Source organism: Lepidothrix coronata, unplaced genomic scaffold, assembly GCF_001604755.1.
Source record: "Lepidothrix coronata isolate B3197 unplaced genomic scaffold, Lepidothrix_coronata-1.0 Scaffold13, whole genome shotgun sequence".
Classification (NCBI taxonomy): domain Eukaryota; kingdom Metazoa; phylum Chordata; class Aves; order Passeriformes; family Pipridae; genus Lepidothrix; species Lepidothrix coronata.
Window position 1 is genome coordinate 6,355,682 of NW_016690193.1, and position 18,372 is coordinate 6,374,053.

An 18,372-nucleotide genomic window follows, 5' to 3' on the forward strand; every position below is an offset into this window, starting at 1 on the left:
AGGAAGGAATTATTTACACTTTCCTAATGGTGTTCTGTGATGTTTTCCTATAAAGAAAAAAAAGTAAGATTTCACCATGGCAACATATTTTCCCATATGAAAGAAGTGATTAGTGACATCAAGAATTAAAATGTATTTCAGGTTACAGTACTACCAGATAAATATGCACTTCTAAAGTTTATGAGGCCGAATTTCCTACTGCACTCAGCTTCAATTAATACAGCGGAACTGGAGCCTACAGGGATCGTCAAAGAGACCCAAATTTGATAGAAGATTTGGAGCACTTGCCTCTAACCATACTTCAAAACAGAGGGAAATGATTTTAGGAGGAATGATGAAAAACGCCTGTCTTCTCGGTTGAAAGGATAGTGCAGGATTATTTTTTTTTCCCTGCTTTAACTGCAGGATTATAATTAAAGCCCCAACAGTCCCAGTAGGAACTCCCTTCCACTGAAAGTTCTTGTAATATTGTATCTCATCTGAGTGAGGGGGCTGAAATAAGCTGTAGCTATAAATTACTTCTTTATAATTATATATTTGCACTGAGCTTTTACTGGCATGACCACATTGACATGCTTTACCTTGCACAGACAAGCCAGTGGAAGTTTCAAGTGTTGAGCAGCACACATGATCTGGCTAGGGCCAAGATCACTCCGTGAAATGTGGTTTCTAAACTAGGTTGGCAAGACCTTGAAAGCTGTGTAAAAATCAGTTTTAAAGGTCTTTGTAAACCTCGGTGAGCCTTAGGGCCCACATAGGTAGCTGGAAAAATTGGCTTGGAAAACAGTAGCCAACTTGGCCCCATAAAGAATAGTTAATAGTGCTGTGAGATGGTGAGGCACTTCTGAATAAACCAGCAGGGGCTGACTGGTGGGAGACTACAGACATGAGGGTTTGCTTCATAGACATACACCTACTTTATGCTTTCTGGGTAAATAGATTGAGAATAGCCTGTCTAGCTCAGGTCGTGAGAAGAGTAAAGCTTGATAGGCTAAAACAAGTGTATATTTTAATTGCATTCCATCTTCCCTATTTTTGAGTTAGCTTTGCTTTCTTTCAGATTATTTTTTTTCATTGAGTAAATAATTGGATAGTTATGTCCATTGAATGAAGGACTATGCAGCATCTCAGGAAAGAGGTTGAAAGTTAGTAACTGAACTCTCTGGTGCGTCAGAAAGAATCACACACTTGTGCTGCATAGAGGAGACTGAAAGAGTGGAATGGTATAAACTAGTCATGCTTTTTTAACCCCAGAAAGGGTTTCTTACTTGTTTTTCAGAATAATTCTACATGCAATATTATCTCTCTCTTGTTTTTCTGGTAAAGGTATCTGGCCCCACAAATTTCTTTGGAGGAAAGGGAAATGTGAGTTATTTTCTAGTTTTATGATCTCTATACAGTGTTTCAGGTAAATTCAGGGAAATGATGGGCAGATAAATTAATCAAAGTTATTTTATGGGGAATTACAACTGGAACAAGTTATCACAGCCTGCAATGTCAGCTATCCTATTTCACTTTATAATTGTGCAAGTGAGTACATCTAGACCAATTAAGCATTTTCAGTTGCATACAAGAGTTGCAAATGTCTGCTAGAGGACGGAGATATAATTTAACTTTAAACATTTGGTTTTGAGGTTAAGAGATGCTTTTTGAGGGCTATGACATACCTGCATGGTTTTGAAGATAAGACATACATACGCACATTGCAAAACCATGAGGTATTTAAGTTAATAGCTCAAACCTATGTCATGCTTTGAATATCTTCAGTACTTTTATTTCTCTTTAAAATTTACAAAAACAAAGATCTGCAAGCACTGCAGAATGGTTTCAGGCCACTTGTGGTCTAGTTTTTGTCAAATGCCATCACATCTCCTTCCACCTACAAACCCCGTTTTATTTCCCACAAGATTACCCTTGGAACCATTGTGTTTGAGGCTCCCACAAAGCAAAGTGCAACTTGATTCCCATGTGCACAGATCTTTTAAAATCTAACCGCAGTAGGAAAATACTTTGCCTAAGCTTCAGTGTTGGTCTCCTACTTGAAATGAACTGAATATCTGTACCATTATTGATGGTTTAAAAAAAAAAATGTGGTATTTTTGCTTGAAAGGCCCCTCTTTGCACTTTGAAAATGTGCTGATGTGTGTTTTTAATCAATTGTACTTACATTGCCCAGGAGTATCAACCCATTATCTCACTCAGAGATTTACATGTCAGGTGAGCAGGACCCTCACTGAAAGTGTATTCATGATGAGTATGGGTTAAAGACTACAGGTACTTCAAATAAAACTTCGGAAAATCTATTTGAAAATAAAAAATATCCATGCAAATACTTAACTTCTGGACCATTGGTAGTATTTTTGGAACACAAGGGACCCAGAAAAATTAATTAAAGATAAAATTTTCTCCTGTACTCTTCTGCTCGATAGCAAGAACAATCTAACTTCATACTCGAATGTAATAGTAATGTGAAGGCTTGAGGCAAAATTGTTAGCTACTCACATCAATGGAATGAAGTTATACAGCTCACTTCCACCTGAGAGAAGAACTATTTTAACAGTTTGTGCTTCACTAACAAGACACAGATGTCACCATCGGGCAAACAGGGGCAAGATTGTTTTGTGGTTCGTCATGCTCCTCTTCCCAAGGGCATAGCTGAGTGCAAGTTAGAGCCGTCTCTCTGGAAGCTTCAAACAGTGCATAATTTTTTTTTTTTGCTAGAGACCATCCTCTGCTGCAGCACTCTCAGAACTCCCTGCAAGCCCATCAAGGATCAGAAACAAGGAGAGTGTCTTTAGCAGTTTTAAATTAGCAGAATTTTGTTGGTTTCATTGAAATACAGGGACTTTAATCAGATGAGGACCTGGACTGTAAAATGAAGGTATGCTGAAGCAGGAGAAATGATCTACCCTAGATTTTCTCCCACTGCAGAATCTGCTTCCTCATGTGAATACTACTCGTGCACAAACAAGAGCATGTGGATGCCAATCTCCACCCTCCAGTTTATTTGCAGGAGGGTACTTCTAAAGTATTTCAAGACTTCCTTATCACAAGGACTAAATACACAGAACTGTCTCCATGCCAGATAGCTTGAACTGAAGGAAGAAAAAATTAAGTATGGATAGCAGGAGTGTGCTTACTGTGACAGTGCACAGGGCTCTCATCATGCCAGTCAGGTGCCAGCATATGTCGACAGACCTCTAAGTGGCTAATAGCACAAAAAAAAAAATATTCCTGGCAAAGAGCTTCTCCTGACAAAATCCTTAAATGTTCATGTGTTTTTCAAAAGTTTACATCTTCCAGAGGGTCACTTGATTTGCCACAAAACATTAATCTCAACTACCTCTTTTTTACAATTACTTCCCACATTTCAGTTTCTCTTCCTGACCTAGAAAACACATTTACAAGATATACTTGGTTGGTTACAGATCTTCATCAGCCACTTCCCTCTGCTAGTTGCTCTACTAAGCACAGCAACAACAACAAAAGCTTTTTCTTTTTCTTTTAAAAATATGTTTTAGAAAGGAAAAGTGAACCAGACATTGTGTTCTTATGTTTTTCCAGCAGTGATACAAGAAGGCAATGGTGGATGTTCTCAGCACAAATCAGTTGTTACAGGAGTAGGAAGACAGTGTTTATCACAGCTAGCTACTGAATGTTTGAGGAGTATTATGAGTATCTATTGCATAAATGAAACAAATAGCAAAATTACACAAAAACCCTGGGGAAAAGTGATAATTTGTTGCTCTGTGTCTTAGATCTAGGTAACACAAGGAATATATTGTGTAAACTTCTACCTCAGACTGCTTATGAGTGCAGTAATGCTTATTTTTGTCTATTCCTTCATGTCTCTATTTTTGTATTACTGGAGGATTTCTTGCTCCAACTGAATTTAATGCTTGAATTTATCATTATGTATTTTTACAGAAGCTGAAGGTTATGGTGGCAATAGGGATCTCTTTGTATTAAGTTCATTACAAAAATAAAGAAATAGTCTTAATTTTCACTGCTGACATTAACAGTGATTGTAGAGTCTGTGTGAAAAAAAAATTGGTCATTACAGTGTTTTGAACCTGAACTATTTATTTTTTCCTATGATCTGTTTATTAAGAGTATTCTTTGACTACAGGTGCAGTGCAGAGCTCTGCACATACAAGGTCAGACATATTGTTATTAAACTGTCCAGAATTATCAGGAAAATTCCATGATAAGCTTAGATCACCTTGGCAGCTTAACTCAGTGTCCATCTACATGGAATATGCTTTCTTTGGATAGGGTAAAATTAGATTTTAAAGCTCTTTTATTCCAGATACTGGATGATTTCTTCTTGGAAGAATAGATGGAACATAAATCAATGGAGTGTGGTATTAGTGATTTTTAAGTAAAAAACTATCAACTTTTATAGAATTCATTGAACTTAAAGCTGATCCTAACCATTTAAATTGGTACCTAGTACTTGTCACATTATGATATAGGTGTGAATATGCTTTGCCAGGATATGTATGTACAGCAGAGGAACATTCAGTTAAGCACACACCCACACATCCCCATATGCTTTGAACAGATCTAAACGGTGACTGAAAGATGAAGAAGGCTGAGCCACATAAACATTATACACAATGACTATTAATTTCAAAGCAAGGCAGTAATTTATGGAGGTTGTTAGGAAGCAATGTAAATACAAATGCTCTTCTAATAAGCACCAGTAGCATCATGTTGGAACATATTTGTGATTCACTATACTGTTGTGTTAAAGCAAGCAGGGAAGAGTGTGGATGATCTCCATGGAAGATGGTGACAAGACTAAAGAGGAGAAAGCTGACAGGAATGCAGCATTTGGGGACTCAGTCCAAGGAATAGTTCTAGCATGGGCTGACTTAGCAGTGCAGTAAGCAGTGCTTGGTAGTTGAGCAAGGACAGGCAATATCTGGAATAATTAATCAATAATTCATTATGGAAAAATGCTACCAGCTGTAAACTTAATTTGTAGAATAATGCCCTGCAGTAATGCCAAAAGTTATAAATATATTCATATTTTTTGAAACAGCTAGTACGAACTGAAGCCAAATGCTTTAATCATATATAATATATAATAAAGCTGACCTAAAAAAAAAAAAATAATAGGTTTCTGATGGCAGTCAGTGAAAACTAGGCAGTTAGTATAGAATCCTAATAGTGAAATAGCACATTTGGAGTGAAAGGTCTTAATAACAATCTTAAATATTTGATATCTTTGTGCAGGAATAAAATTCCTACCTCCTATGTGTTTCATTTTCCTTGCAGAGTTTTACATATTTTATTTATTATTCTGCATGATCTATTAGATAACTTTATCATCTAGTATTTTATGAGAAGCAGTATGGTTGGATATTAATGATCATCTAGCTATATATCGTTAATATGTATGAGTCAAATTCTTTTAAAGACTTGGCCAGCTTTGAATAAATAGTAGTTCTGTGTAGATTTGACTTTTAGACAATTTCTCCTTTTGATAGTTTGGCACAATCATGTAATGTTTGGGTTGAAAAAACTTCAAAAGATTATTTTAAACAAGTCAAGTGCAGCCATTTCAGAAAGAGTAAGTTTGTATTTTCTTTTAGGAAATATATTGGTTTAAAAGCAAAACACTGAAATGTAAGCTTTGGCTTTAATTTGTTTAGTAATGAAAATTTCAAAGACAACGAATAAGAATGAAATATTTTTTCCTTATTTGGGATGCTATTTACTGAAATATACTATGAGAAATATATGTGACACCAAATATTTAGATCATGAAACTCTTATGATATACATTCAACAGCTGAAATTGTTCCTATGTATATCCTGCCTATTCTAGGTCATGGACAACTATTTGGAAAGGAGTAGAGTGCATTTTTTAACCCATATATAATTCAGAAAGTGTCATCTATCTAAAATGACACTGAGCTTAGTCTCTCTGATACCTTTGCCACTGTGTAGCAGCTGCAATTCGAGAACTCCCACAAGGCACCTTTCCATGCTGGCAGCCTGTTTCAGAGCACACCAGCACCTATGTGCCAACTTCCTGCTGTGTGCTTTGCATCTTCCCACTGAACCAGCCTCTCTCACCACACGTCCCGATAATGACAAAAGATGCTATTTGACTATTTCTGTGTCTGTAGTTAATTTTCTGTTAAAAAAAAAAATCAAAATGCTGCTACTGTTATTAGTAACAGCACTTTGCAGCGCTTTCTCTGTCTCAGAATACTTTACCTGAGAAGTTTAGTTGCTACTTTTGTGTCTCTTTTCACAGAAGGAGAAGCTGGAGATGTTGACATGAGGCCTGGAGCCTAGCTTCCCAGTGGAGGTACCAGCATAGAAGACTCACAACCATCTCCTATCATCACTTTCACTCCTGAGAGACGAGGGCCAGACCTGTAGCATGGTCGCAAACACAAATGAAGCTTGTGTAGGTGTACCTGAGCTTCAGAAATACAGGCTCAACCTTCAGGAGTTCCTGTTAATTTGCTCAGTGTTCACACAGGGTGTAGCATAGGGGCTACCATCAATTGCTATGCCTCCTGGGTGCTGCTGCAATACAGATATCAGCCACCTTTCTTTTTCTCAGGGTACCTTTATCAGTACAGCTGAAGAGAACACTGTGTGGGCTGTGAATTCCTCTCCAAGATCATGTAAATACTTGGATGGTTCGTGCTGGTCCCTGAGCTGTTGATGCTAGTATTAAGCTAACTAGCTAAAGCCGGTTTGCATACATTTGCAGCTACAGCAGAAGTTAAATGATAAATATTCCCAAACGTATCTATGCAAATAGTGGCAAATTCTGAATAAATAAATGAAATGTATAATAGTAGTAAAAAAATCCTTCTCTTTTTCCTTTAAGAAAAAACAAAGGATGATTTTTCCTTTATGGCACAGGCCAAGTTCTCTTTTAGAGAGAATTTCATACATCTTATGAGTACAAAAGGACCGTAAAACTATGTTAAACATTCAAGGATTATTTTAGTATGGACCGTGTTAAGCTACTGATATCTTTCTATTCTACCCTCTGATTCAGGGGCACATAGTAGTTGTAACTAGAGGATGTTGTGTAAAAAATTAACAGACAAAACCACCCACCCAAACAAACAAATCCACATGTCCTTCATCATACTGTAAAAGATGCTAAAAACTGGAATTGCAAATGGTAGCAATCCCATCCATGTATAAATCCCAAAAAGGAGAGAGATAGCATTCTTGGGAATGGTGCCACCCCTAAAGACAGAGCGTAGAGGCTAATCTTGTTCAAAGGAAATTATCTCCTCTTGGTAGTGGCCTTACTTGTGCCTAAAATAATTCATCTCTGACTTAAAAGCCAATAAAATTAGCTTCAGCCCAGGCTGAAGGGAATGGCTGCTCTTCTGGTCAGCTCCAGAGGGGTTCACTGGGCTGATACCTCCATTCCTCTGTAACAGTCTACCTCCATGAATGGTTATGGAAGTATTTTTTTATGGTTGCTGAGAAGAGAGAGAGCTGGGAAGGAGACATGCAGCTCTGAGGGCTGGAGTTTGGCGGCATGAATCTGCTTCAGCTGCCATGCCGTCTCAAGAAGATAGATGAAAATGAGTACTTATCCAAAGAAAGGGGAGAAAAGGACATCCTGGGGCTTATAACCATGATGACTGTATATAATTTACTAAACTCTCTCAAAGAGGCAATGTTTTGTTTCCCTACCAGGGCAGACAGTCCTGAGAAAACCAAGTATTTAACTGTCGGTGACTAATAACTGGTGTAATGAATTAAAACCTGTATGACTAAGTCAAGTGCAAGCCTTTCAAAGTGTGAGTATCTTCTTAAAAATGAGATTTAGCAAATGAACAAAGAGCTCCCAGAAATACTGAATTTGTTTCCTTGTCATTTCAGTAATTGTTTGACCTGACCATTTCAAATTACCACTTGAAAGAAACAGAGATATTCAGGAAGGCAGGTACTCTGTATTTCCAAGAAAAAATACTTTTCTAAAATAACATAGTGCTTAGTTATAGCTATCCAAAAGGGTATTATGCTGAGCTGTCATATTTTGAGTTGCAGCCTTTTCATATTGCTGAAATATCAGTACTATATGTACTGCATGTATATATAGTTAACTCTTGGTTTCCTTGTGTAATATGGAGTCGAAAACCTGTATAATGTACTAACATGACCAGAAAAACACTGTCACATACCTCTACCCCTCGAAAAAAATCCATTGTTAATAAGGCTAGATATGTAGACTGAGGAATAACCAAAAAGAAAAATGAATGGTATGGCATGTCATGGTATATATATGTATTTTAAAACATACTGATTTATTGTTAAAGTTGGAAAACAGGAGGACAGTGAGACTATGAGAATATTGAATTTGCAAAAACATTTGACACTGTAAATTATATTTTTTTGAGTATTTGCATAAAAAATAGGGTTTCCAGTGATAATTCGATATTTTCTCTAACATTTACTGTCCTTACTCTGTATCTTGATGATTATTTACTGATTTGTTTATTTTTTTTCTATTCTGAAAAAACTAGACTAATTTCAGCTAGGAAAAAAACCAGCGTAAAGGACAGACTAGTATCCACCATGGAGGATATGAATAATCAGAAGCATTTTCATTATACAAATTTGTTGCTTACAGACACTAAAAAGGTGCTAACGCAATGCATCTTTAAATATTATTAAGAAGTCGTTGAGTGTATTTGTACATAGTCCTCTAGCTTTCATTCATTTCCATTTATAACAATTCATGTACCATGTGATAAGCCTTTGACATACATCTATAACCATTGAGATTTGTCACACTGAGCTGAGTACTATCAGAACTCCCAGATCCCATTGGCTGAAGTTAAACATCCCTATGAATCACAGCTATTGTGTTCCAGACAGCACGGCAAAAAATTAACCAGAGCAAAACACTTCACTTGATGCTGTTACAGCTAATAGGTCTGAAATGAAAGATAATTGCATATTAAAATAGAGTGGGTAGCTCTGTTTTGATGTAGAGATATAAAGATGTCAGGCAAGCTAGTCTGTAGCAGGAGGGAATGGGTGCCCTGGAGTGATTGAGGATTGAAGCCCAGGAGAGCATTCCTCACATTCCTGTGGCACTCGCCCTATACATATGCCCCACAAAAAAAGGGAACTTCAGCACTCTGTGTTGGTAAACTCAGCTTTGGAAAAGATGACACTTTTCTATAGCTGCAGGCTTGATTAATTTGAAGAAATTATACCCTCTGAATGATGAACATGAGGCATATTTAAACTGTTATTTTTTAGGGCAAAGGACATTACATTATCAATCTGTTAGTTAGGAAAGAAATCCCCCCAAAGGACTAGTAATAAGCTCCTACAAGCAAGATGTAGAGAATGTGGAGCCCTCCTTAGTATTTTGCCATAATCTGCCCAGAATGATTGGTATTACTGCAAAAATATTTTGCTGACACATATGAGTGGGATTAGCCCGAAAAGCTATCTTTGTTAATGAGCCATATCTAGAAATTCAGTAGGTTTAGAAGATTAGTCTGAAGACAGAGCATTTTTGAGAGCCATGTATGTCTAAAAGTGTAAGATTTTGTCTCCTGAGACCAGCAGTGTATGTTTTATAAGGAAAAGATGGTTATCCATGGGACTTTTCACAAATAAAAAAATCAAATAAAGATGACACTACCTTACTTGGGATTGAAATGTGACTGCTAGTGACTGGGAGTTAAACAGATTTATTAGTGTTGACATTATTTACATTGCGTGATCCGTATCAGTGAAGGGTACACATCGCTTGTGAAGGCAAATACATTAATAGTATTACCCTGCTGCTAATGGCACGTTAATAATACTTCCATGATTCGCGTTTGTTGAGCTGCTGCTGAGACGTGCTCAGTATCATGGTAAACAAAGAAAATCAGCCATGTTGCGAGACCCCTTATTCTTTAAAAACTTAAGTTCACGTGAGAAGAATCCGCTGCTAGATAATCCCCAGAAAATTGATAAAATAAAGATTTCACATCCCTTCCTCGTTTTTATCCCATATAACAATGACAGAGGGGACAGCCGGCTGGTACGGACTACTTTTGAGAAGTGTGATAACAAGTGGGCTCCCAAAAGTCACTAGATCTAGCAGATCGAGTCTTTATTTATAGTTTTTGTTTCAGTGTCCAGCTTGCTCAGCACCAGGATCCATCTACAGGATGCACGGCCAAAGCTATGGTGATGCGCGTGTCTTAGGACGATGGCGGCAACCGGTCAGACTTCCTTTTTTTTTTTTTTTTCCGGTTGTTAAAACCAGGAAGGATGTTTTCCCATGGGGAGGATGCTAAACCACTGCCGCTGAAGGAGACCCCGCCGGCCGCGACCCCCAGCACCCCGCCCCACCCTCCCTGCTCCGTCCCGCCTCCACCCGCCCCCCGCCGCTCCGCCTCCCCGAGCCAGCAACTTCCCCGTCGCCGAGGCGGGCGCGGAGCCCCCAATCAGCCCGGATGGGAGGAGGAGGAAGAGGAGGGAGGCGGCGAGGACGGTGCCCAGGGGGATGCGGCGGAGCGGGCCGGCGGGAGGCGTAGAGCCGGGTCGAGAGGGAGCGCCGAGCCCTTGTCGCCGCCGCTGCCACCGGCGGGGCTCGGCTGCCGCCTCCAGCTCCGGGCGGCGGCGCTGCTGAGCCCGCGGTGCCTCCGCGCCGCCTCCCAGCTCCTCGCCCAGCGCCCCGGCCGCGCAGCGCCAGGCCCCGGCCGGCCCTCCCCCATCGCCTCCCCGGGCGGCGGCGGCGGCGGCGGCGGGAGGCAGGAGGGGCGCGATGGCGTCCTACGTGGATAACAGCTTCCGCCAGGCGGTGATGAAGAACCCGGCGGAGCGCAGCCCCCAGGTAGGCGCCCCTTCCCCGCAGACCCCGCGGACCCGCGCTCGGGGCGGTGGTGGCGGGGCCGCTCCGCCCGCCCCGCGCAGCCCCGGCCGGGCAGCCCGGGAGCGCCACGGCCGCGCTCCCCCGGGAGCGCAGCTGCTCCCGAGAGGGGTGGATCCCCCCTCTCCAGCCCCACTGAGCTCCCCAGCGCTGAATTCCCGGCCGGCAGCTCCCGGGAAGGGAAGACGCGCGTTAACGCGACAACTTTCCTTCTACTCACTAATTTTGGGGGAAGAAGAGGGATAAACGCCAGCTGGGTTTGTTTTGAAGGTTGTTTCCGGTAAAAAGAAAAATGCACTTAGAGTATAATTTTTCGTTTGGCTTTTTCTTTTCGTGTGTGTTTTGTTATTGCCCCGGAGTACGCTGTGGCTCCGGATTTGAATTCAATCCCTACTTTTACATAGCTGGCTAGAGCTGGCAGCGCTGTTTCATAATGTAAGGGCTGAGGTCAGTGGTATTCTTGGCAAGTCCTTGCTCTCCAAAGTAGGGTGAAATCCTTACACAATGGCACCAGGCAGGAATTTTTTAGATACCTGCGCCGGGCTCCTGGAGCCCTCTTTGTCAGAGGAGTGTGTGAGTTTAAGCTGTTTGTAAGCGTAGTTGCACTTAGAGAGGCTGAGAAAGGTTAAGCTGGGGACCGGCGTGCGTACAGAAACATTTTGACTTAACATGACCTGAAAAACAAGTAAACTGAATGAGTTCCTTCTGCTCCCGAACGGTTGCTGCAGTGGCTGTTGCTGCCAACTGTCTAAAGACTAATAAGCTTTACACTGATCCCCACATCAAGCTGCGGTTCAATAGCTAATGATACAAGGAGTTACTTTGCTTGGAGTTGTAATGCCATCTGTCCTATTTTCTAAAGGCTTGTCCTGCTCTCTGAGCAGTCCCTGTATTCGGGTTTTGGGGAAGAAATGTTACTGATTGTTTTGGCAGGCGTCTCACTGGCTGGGGATGATTTCAAATTGGGGTCAAAGAGAAAACCTTGACTTTCGGTCACCACCCATAAGTCATTCCTCCTACTATAGATACGTCATTGTGGTAATGTTATTTTTATCCTCATGCTCGTGGAATATGTGTGAGAAAATAAAACTTCTCATGGAAAAACATACTGACTGCATAGGCATTGTATGTAGCGTTTCTTTGGCAAATCTTTTTTTTAAATTCTATTTTACAGGAAAAAAGAAAGCTGCTTCTGGAACTTGCTTTTGTGGTGCTAAAGTTGTTTCTCTGTCCTTGTTTGACCTTTCCAAAAATGTCTGTTTGCCTTCTGTGCTGGACCCAGCCCTTCAGTGTGTTGTGAAAGCTGAAAGAGGCCAAGTGTGCTCTCCTGGGGAAGACAGTCTCTGCAAACTTGTAGGGAGGTCATTTGTGTTGGTAGAGGTGTAAATTCCAGCTGGGGGAGCCTACCAGCAATGTCCAGCCTCAGGAGATGGTTATCAAAGGATGATTGAGTGTTCAGGAGTAGTGAGGCTGGCAGATGCTCAGAAACTAGTTGATCAGGTTGTGGGGCCACCACCCTGGGCTGGGGGGACAATGCTTTCCCTGTGGTGTGGTCTGTGCCATGTGAACTGTTAAACTTTCTTGTGCCCTTGGCAGTTGGCCTTGCTGTCTAGAAGGGATAATAAACAAACAAAAAAGGCAGAAAGTAAGAAATGACGCAGTGAAGAATCCAGCCTGAATGAAGGGATAAAGCCTATGTGAAGGGCACAGGGCAGAGAGCTAAATCGGGAACACCAGGGCTGTGTTAATGCTGTAAAACTTCCCGAATCAGCAGACTGGCAGCCTGCTGTGGCAATCACGGCAGGAAAAGAAGCCCACCCTTAAATCCATGAAACTGACACTGGCCCAAAATAATCCACAAATAATACCAAATTTGTGGGAAACATGATGTGTTTTTAGCACTGGAAATACTTGAAACTTGTAGTCAGGCGTGCCTTCCTGTTGCTGCTGGGGAGAGCAGGGCTTGCAGCAGAAAACTTGGTTGATATTTTTGTGAATAACTCATGTTGAATTGTGTATGTTAAAGAGTTTTCTGATGTTGGTTCTCTGTTCTGGAAGTTTGATTTTATTTTACAGTAGTATTGGAATTTGAAAGAAATATGCTTATGCATATCATCTTTCATTGCTAAGTAAATGGAAAAAAATATAGAAAGGTACCAAGACCTTGCTTCTCCTTCCTCCCTTAAAGTAACTTTTTATTGTCTCTTTACTTGTATTTTCCTGTCCTTGCAATGCTATCTCATAAAGATAGTTATTTAATTTTGGCTTTTGGGAAGTCATGAGGTTTCTTTAAAGTTGAGAGAGAGTTGGAAAGAAAAAATATATTTATCATATTCATGTCAGTACAGGAAATAGCAAGAGAAGTATGTTAGTAGCATATTTGCTGCTTACTTGCATTAACAAACTCTTTGGGGCTCAGCTTCTCCCAAATCAAGATGAAGTAAATATCTGTTTGACATTACTATTCACCCTGGATTGTCAGGGTGCAAATTTGGCACAATGCCTTCACTGCAGGCTCAGAGGAAAGGAGTGACAGTATGATAGCCACTGTGTATGGCTTTGAGAACTACTAAGTCTGATATACATTGTTGGAGAAAGCAAACTTAAATTGGTATGAACTTCTGTAGTGCAAAAATCTCTTGGTAATTTTGGACTGGGCTGATTTTTTTTTTTTTTTTCAAATAGGTAAACAGTGTATTCTGCAATTGCTTTGGTAAATTCTTAACTTTGTATCTCTTTGGTGTATCCTCCTTTACAGAGTTGTCCTGAATTTTGTGAATTACAACTCAGTATTCTGTTGGCTAAAGAAACTAATAAATAATTAAAAAAAAGAATATGTGTATGACCTGGTCTTTAACATGCCTGTTGTGTAACAGAGCTCTCCTCTTTAATTGCTGTATTAAACTATTCATTTTCTCTTTGAAGATGTGAACTAGGAAGTTAATTTAACTACTTTGGGGAATCTAACTTTTAAATGTTCATAAATTACAAATGGTTTTCTGCCCTTAAGCTGTGAGTAATAGCAATCTATTTTTTTTTCTCTGAATGTTGTCTTACGTGGACTGTTATAGCTTTAAGTCTTTTCAAAACAAATTCTTATGGGCATCATAGGCCAACTTAGTAAGCATGCAGTTTTATGCTGGTGTAGCTTAATCTGAAAAAATAGGGCTGCTTTTGTTTTCAAACAAGAGAAACCGAGCCCTAATCTTTCTTTATGCTAACGACTCATTCGCATGGCATCGTATGTGAACAGCTAGTTACTTCAGAAACTCTGCATACTAGTTCACTGTTTTTATACCATGTAGTGACGTCTGCAGGAAGAAAATTTTTTAATGTGTGACTTCATATATGTTAGATGCCTAAGGTTTTCCTCTGGAAACTGCCGGTGTGGTACATTGAGGCAATTCAGTACAGCAGTAACGAGTAGCAGAGATATAACAGCATCAGACCACATCTTGAGGGCAGACGGGAGAACTGTACAGTAGTCCTTAGTTTGATACTAGTGCGTCATTTAATGTCAGAAGACATCTAAACAGGATGCTGTTGTTAAGCAGATACTCCCTTCTTGAACACTTGAGAGGAACAATGGTTTAATTATAGGATGTACCTATGCGTTTTCCGAATAAACTTTCAGCTTGTTCCCCAGTTGTGTTATTTTTATACTTGTAACCAGTGATAGCATGATTGTGTGCAATCTTCAGATAAGCCAGAAATGAACATTTCCTTCTTGCTATAGTGATCTCTTAGCAAATAAATACAAGACCTTGTAGTTTAATGGGGTCATAGAAACTAAGCGTTTTATGTACGAGTCTAGCAAAAGAATTTAGTCTTTAAATTCAGGCTGATCATGGTCTTTATACCAAATACACCAGAAGACTAAAATGATCTTTTTCAGAAGAGCTTGTTTGGGATTTCTTTCTTTTGGAAAACAAAAATATTTTGGAGCTTGAGCATTACTTTCAGATTTTCTTCACTGTCAGCATGCTAGCATGTTACCATCTTTTTGAGGCTAGCATTTGAAGAGGAGGGTAACCTCTGTTATCACGCTGCTAACAGCAGTATAATGCTGAGAACTGATTCTGTTGCTAAATTCTCCTGCTGGTTCTTGGAAGCCCTGAAGAGCGAAGGACTGTGACAGCTGATGCCTGGTATTTGGCTGCATTGCATTGTTATAATGTCTTTCCATAATACATCTCAGAGCTTTGTAATGCGGTTTTTCAGGGGTAGCCTTAGCTTGCAAGGCTTGACATTCTGTTTCTTTGAGGAGAGCCCATTTGACCAACAGAATTAGATTTCTGACTGCACTTCCTGTGGTAATGTTCAGGCTTTCTGCTGTTTGCAGTGACTAGTTCTGAAGTGGGGGCATGAGCCTGTTACGTTTTGTGTTAATGTTGGGAGCAACGTTAGTAATACAGCTTAATGAAGAAATGTTGCTAGTTCTTGGTCCAGGCTTCTCTCTTGCTTGGCAGTCAGTGGGCTTGAAGTAAAATTGCCGTCATAAAGTCATCTGTAAGGGTAGTTGACCTGACCAAAAAAAAACCACTAACCCTTTCGATGCTGCAGGGTTTTGGAAACTTGTTCAAAATAGCTAACATCCCCTGAATGTGTCTGATGAACTTTAAGTTAAGTGATGTCTCTTGGGGTGTAAGTAGGGCAGGAGGATACTTGTGTCTGAAAAAGAAGTTATAACAGACACAAGTATCTAGAGACCTTTATCCATAGGGGTTTTTCTTGTTGTGTTTCAGCACTAAACTGGGAACATAAAATCCAAAGTAACTACTGGGAAAAAGTGATACCTTTCCCTGACAAAGCAAATAATGTATTTGTTTAGTACAGAAATAATATCACAGAATGTATTTTTGAAGTAAGTGTACTTTTTTTTCCTCTTAATGTTTTTTCTCAAGCTAGTATTGCTATGCAGCATAATTTCATGTGCAACAAACTTAATTGTGTCAATATATCTTTTTGTGGCTGATAACGAAAACTGAAACCCTTTGCATAGCTCAGATTTTCTTGTGACCTCTCTAATCTCAGTCTGTTAAAACAGTCCTGGAATGTTTGATTCTGAACTTCCACTGTCAGTTTTCATGTCCTTCCCAAAAGTAAGGGTATGTGCTGCAATGGGCTGCTCAGTATCCTGTTTGTTTTGAAAGAAACTATGTTTATTTCCCAGTCTTTCTGATGGGAGGTGTGTGTGTGCATTTTCCCATAGCCATTCATATCTTTGTTGCCAAGAGCTTTGAGAAGGGCAAGAGTATTGAATTTTTAATTTCTTTTACAATAGTTCTTCCCTGTCATAGGGCTAGTACTTTCTGCATTTGTAGATTCTGTAGTGCTGTATCTTTTGCCAACACAAGCAAAGACCTTGGTATGATCAGGAAACCTTCACCTATAGCATAGAAATAGCCAATTTGAAGTGTTATCCTAAACACTTGTCTGCTTTCTCATTACATCATAAGATTGCAGCTCAGTTAGCTGTACGTATCTCAGCAAGTTTGAAACTTGGAAAGTGAGCGTTTAACTGTAGCACTGATAAGCTCTATGTAATTTCCTACTTGATTAATTATCTGCTTCATAGAGTTTGCTTATGATTTCTGCCCTGCTGTGGCTGCAGAAGTGTTTGCACTGGGTTTGGGCTGGGTATGTTCCTGTGAGCATGTTTTTGACAGCCTTTGTGGACAGAGTTACCTTCCTGCACTTAAAAATTGGGAGGCTTTCGTTTCCTAGGGAAGTTACTGAAGTGAGCAGTGCTGGGCCCAAAGCCCGGGGATCTTCTACTCAGCCCAGGCTTTTTTTGTCCACTTGCCTCTTAACGTGCTGTTCAGACATAAGAGCACGTGTCTGTACCCTCTGTTATGCCAAAAGGCCAGTTCCCTCCCACCCATCCTCACCCACCCCTCTGGTGAGTCAGGCCCAGTGGTGCTGTTGGGGAGCCTTTGGTGGAGGATGGTTATTGTAAAGTGATACTGATTGGCATGGATAGGCTTGCTCTTCTGCCAAAACTAGTAATAAGCAAAATCATCTATTGAACTTCTAAAACCAAAAAGACTGCGTCTTTCTTGGGTGTAAAAGTGTAGGTCAGCAAAGGTAAAGAACACACAAGCATTTTCCCCAAATCGTGTTTTTCTTTAGTAGGAGGATAGAGTATTCTGTGGGTTATCAGGTTATTCACAAAGAACCATTAGGAAAAAAAAAGATAATTTAAATGTAATCTCCAAAGATGATTAATTTATTTTATGCTTATTACAATAGAGCTTAGCTAAGGTTTTTTTAAGAAGTTATTGTTTCTTGAACTCCATTGTTTTAAAAAAATCTGTATGTTTAGAAGTTTTTAAAGGTCTATGCTTGTGCAAATTACTAGTAGCTACTAATTAATTCTGTTGAATTACTGATGTGAGTTTAATAATTTTTTTAATCGGAATGTTGCTACTTAATCTGTTAGCATGTTTCAAGAATAACTATATGTACACTGAACAGTCATTGTAAGAACTTCGACTTCCTCGTTGAGGGTTTTTTGTATCCTCATGAGAAAATGTATTTTGGCTTGTGTTTTGGGAACTTTCCCACAGTAGGAGATCTAATTTTTGTGAGGTATTGTTTGGGGATTCAAAAGGAGCGCTGGCAGAAAGATAGCTCCACAAAGATGCTTTGTGGAGGGCAGCTGAGCCTGCACGCCTTGTTTGCTGCAGCCAGTGTTGCAGATTTAATTTGCTGGATATATTTTGCGTGAAGGAGTGTATTTGAATAAGTCTCAAAATGGAAGTGGTTCTCTGCTTCCCTTTTCCTGAAGCTGGTGAAGTTAACCACTGTTCTTGAAAAGGGAGAGAGAAGAGCCCTACTGCAGTGCTTTCCTTACAGCTTTGTTTTGCAGTTAAAATCAGCTATTTCTTCTCTCTGGGTATCTCTGTTACGCCCATATAGCTGTAGATGCGTTTCTGTGTGTCTCTGTCTTCTCTGACCTGAGTAAGAGTGATTCAATATTTGATTTAGAACAGTTCTAAAGAATTCTAGTCAACAGTAATGAGCAGCATGTATATAATTACCTGAGCAAAACACTGAAGGCATAAGAAAAGGTTGAAATATTTAAATTGGGAGGAGGGAGAGTGGAGAGTGGGAGGCACAAGTTTACTTTTCAGGATTGATAAAGGTTGAAGGAATATTCTCATATTAATATTTCTGTGGAAAGCATAACTTACCTATTTTTCTCTTATTTGTATGTATTCTGATAAACACCAACACAATGAAAATGCATCAGAGTAAATTACCCGGGAATGAGTAGTAAGTTTCATGAAAGACGCATTTCTGGAGATGCCTGTTGTTGACTGTCTTTACCGGGCTGTTTGTTTGCTTGCTTTTTGTATGTCTTAAAATAAACTTGTCTTAATAAATAAAAACTTTTATTACAGAGTTGTTTTTGGTTTTTTTTTTTTTTTTTTTTTTTTCCAGTTTGCATTTGCAGTTCTGTATTTTTAAGGATACTCTTGTATCCCATC

The 18,372-nt window shown here is 39.8% G+C and overlaps 1 protein-coding gene across 4 annotated transcripts in view; it reads left to right on the forward strand.

Annotated features, from left to right (window-relative positions):
- The first annotated feature begins 10,723 nt into the window (after positions 1–10,723).
- Positions 10,724–18,372, forward strand: part of RAPGEF2 (Rap guanine nucleotide exchange factor 2) — a 182,403-nt gene continuing 174,754 nt past the window's right edge. For all 4 annotated transcript variants that reach the window (XM_017805851.1, XM_017805853.1, XM_017805852.1 and 1 more), the window contains exon 1: positions 10,724–10,843. In XM_017805851.1, coding sequence (XP_017661340.1) covers positions 10,775–10,843 — 69 coding nt within the window. In that variant the 5' untranslated portion in view covers positions 10,724–10,774. The remainder of the gene's footprint in view (positions 10,844–18,372) is intronic.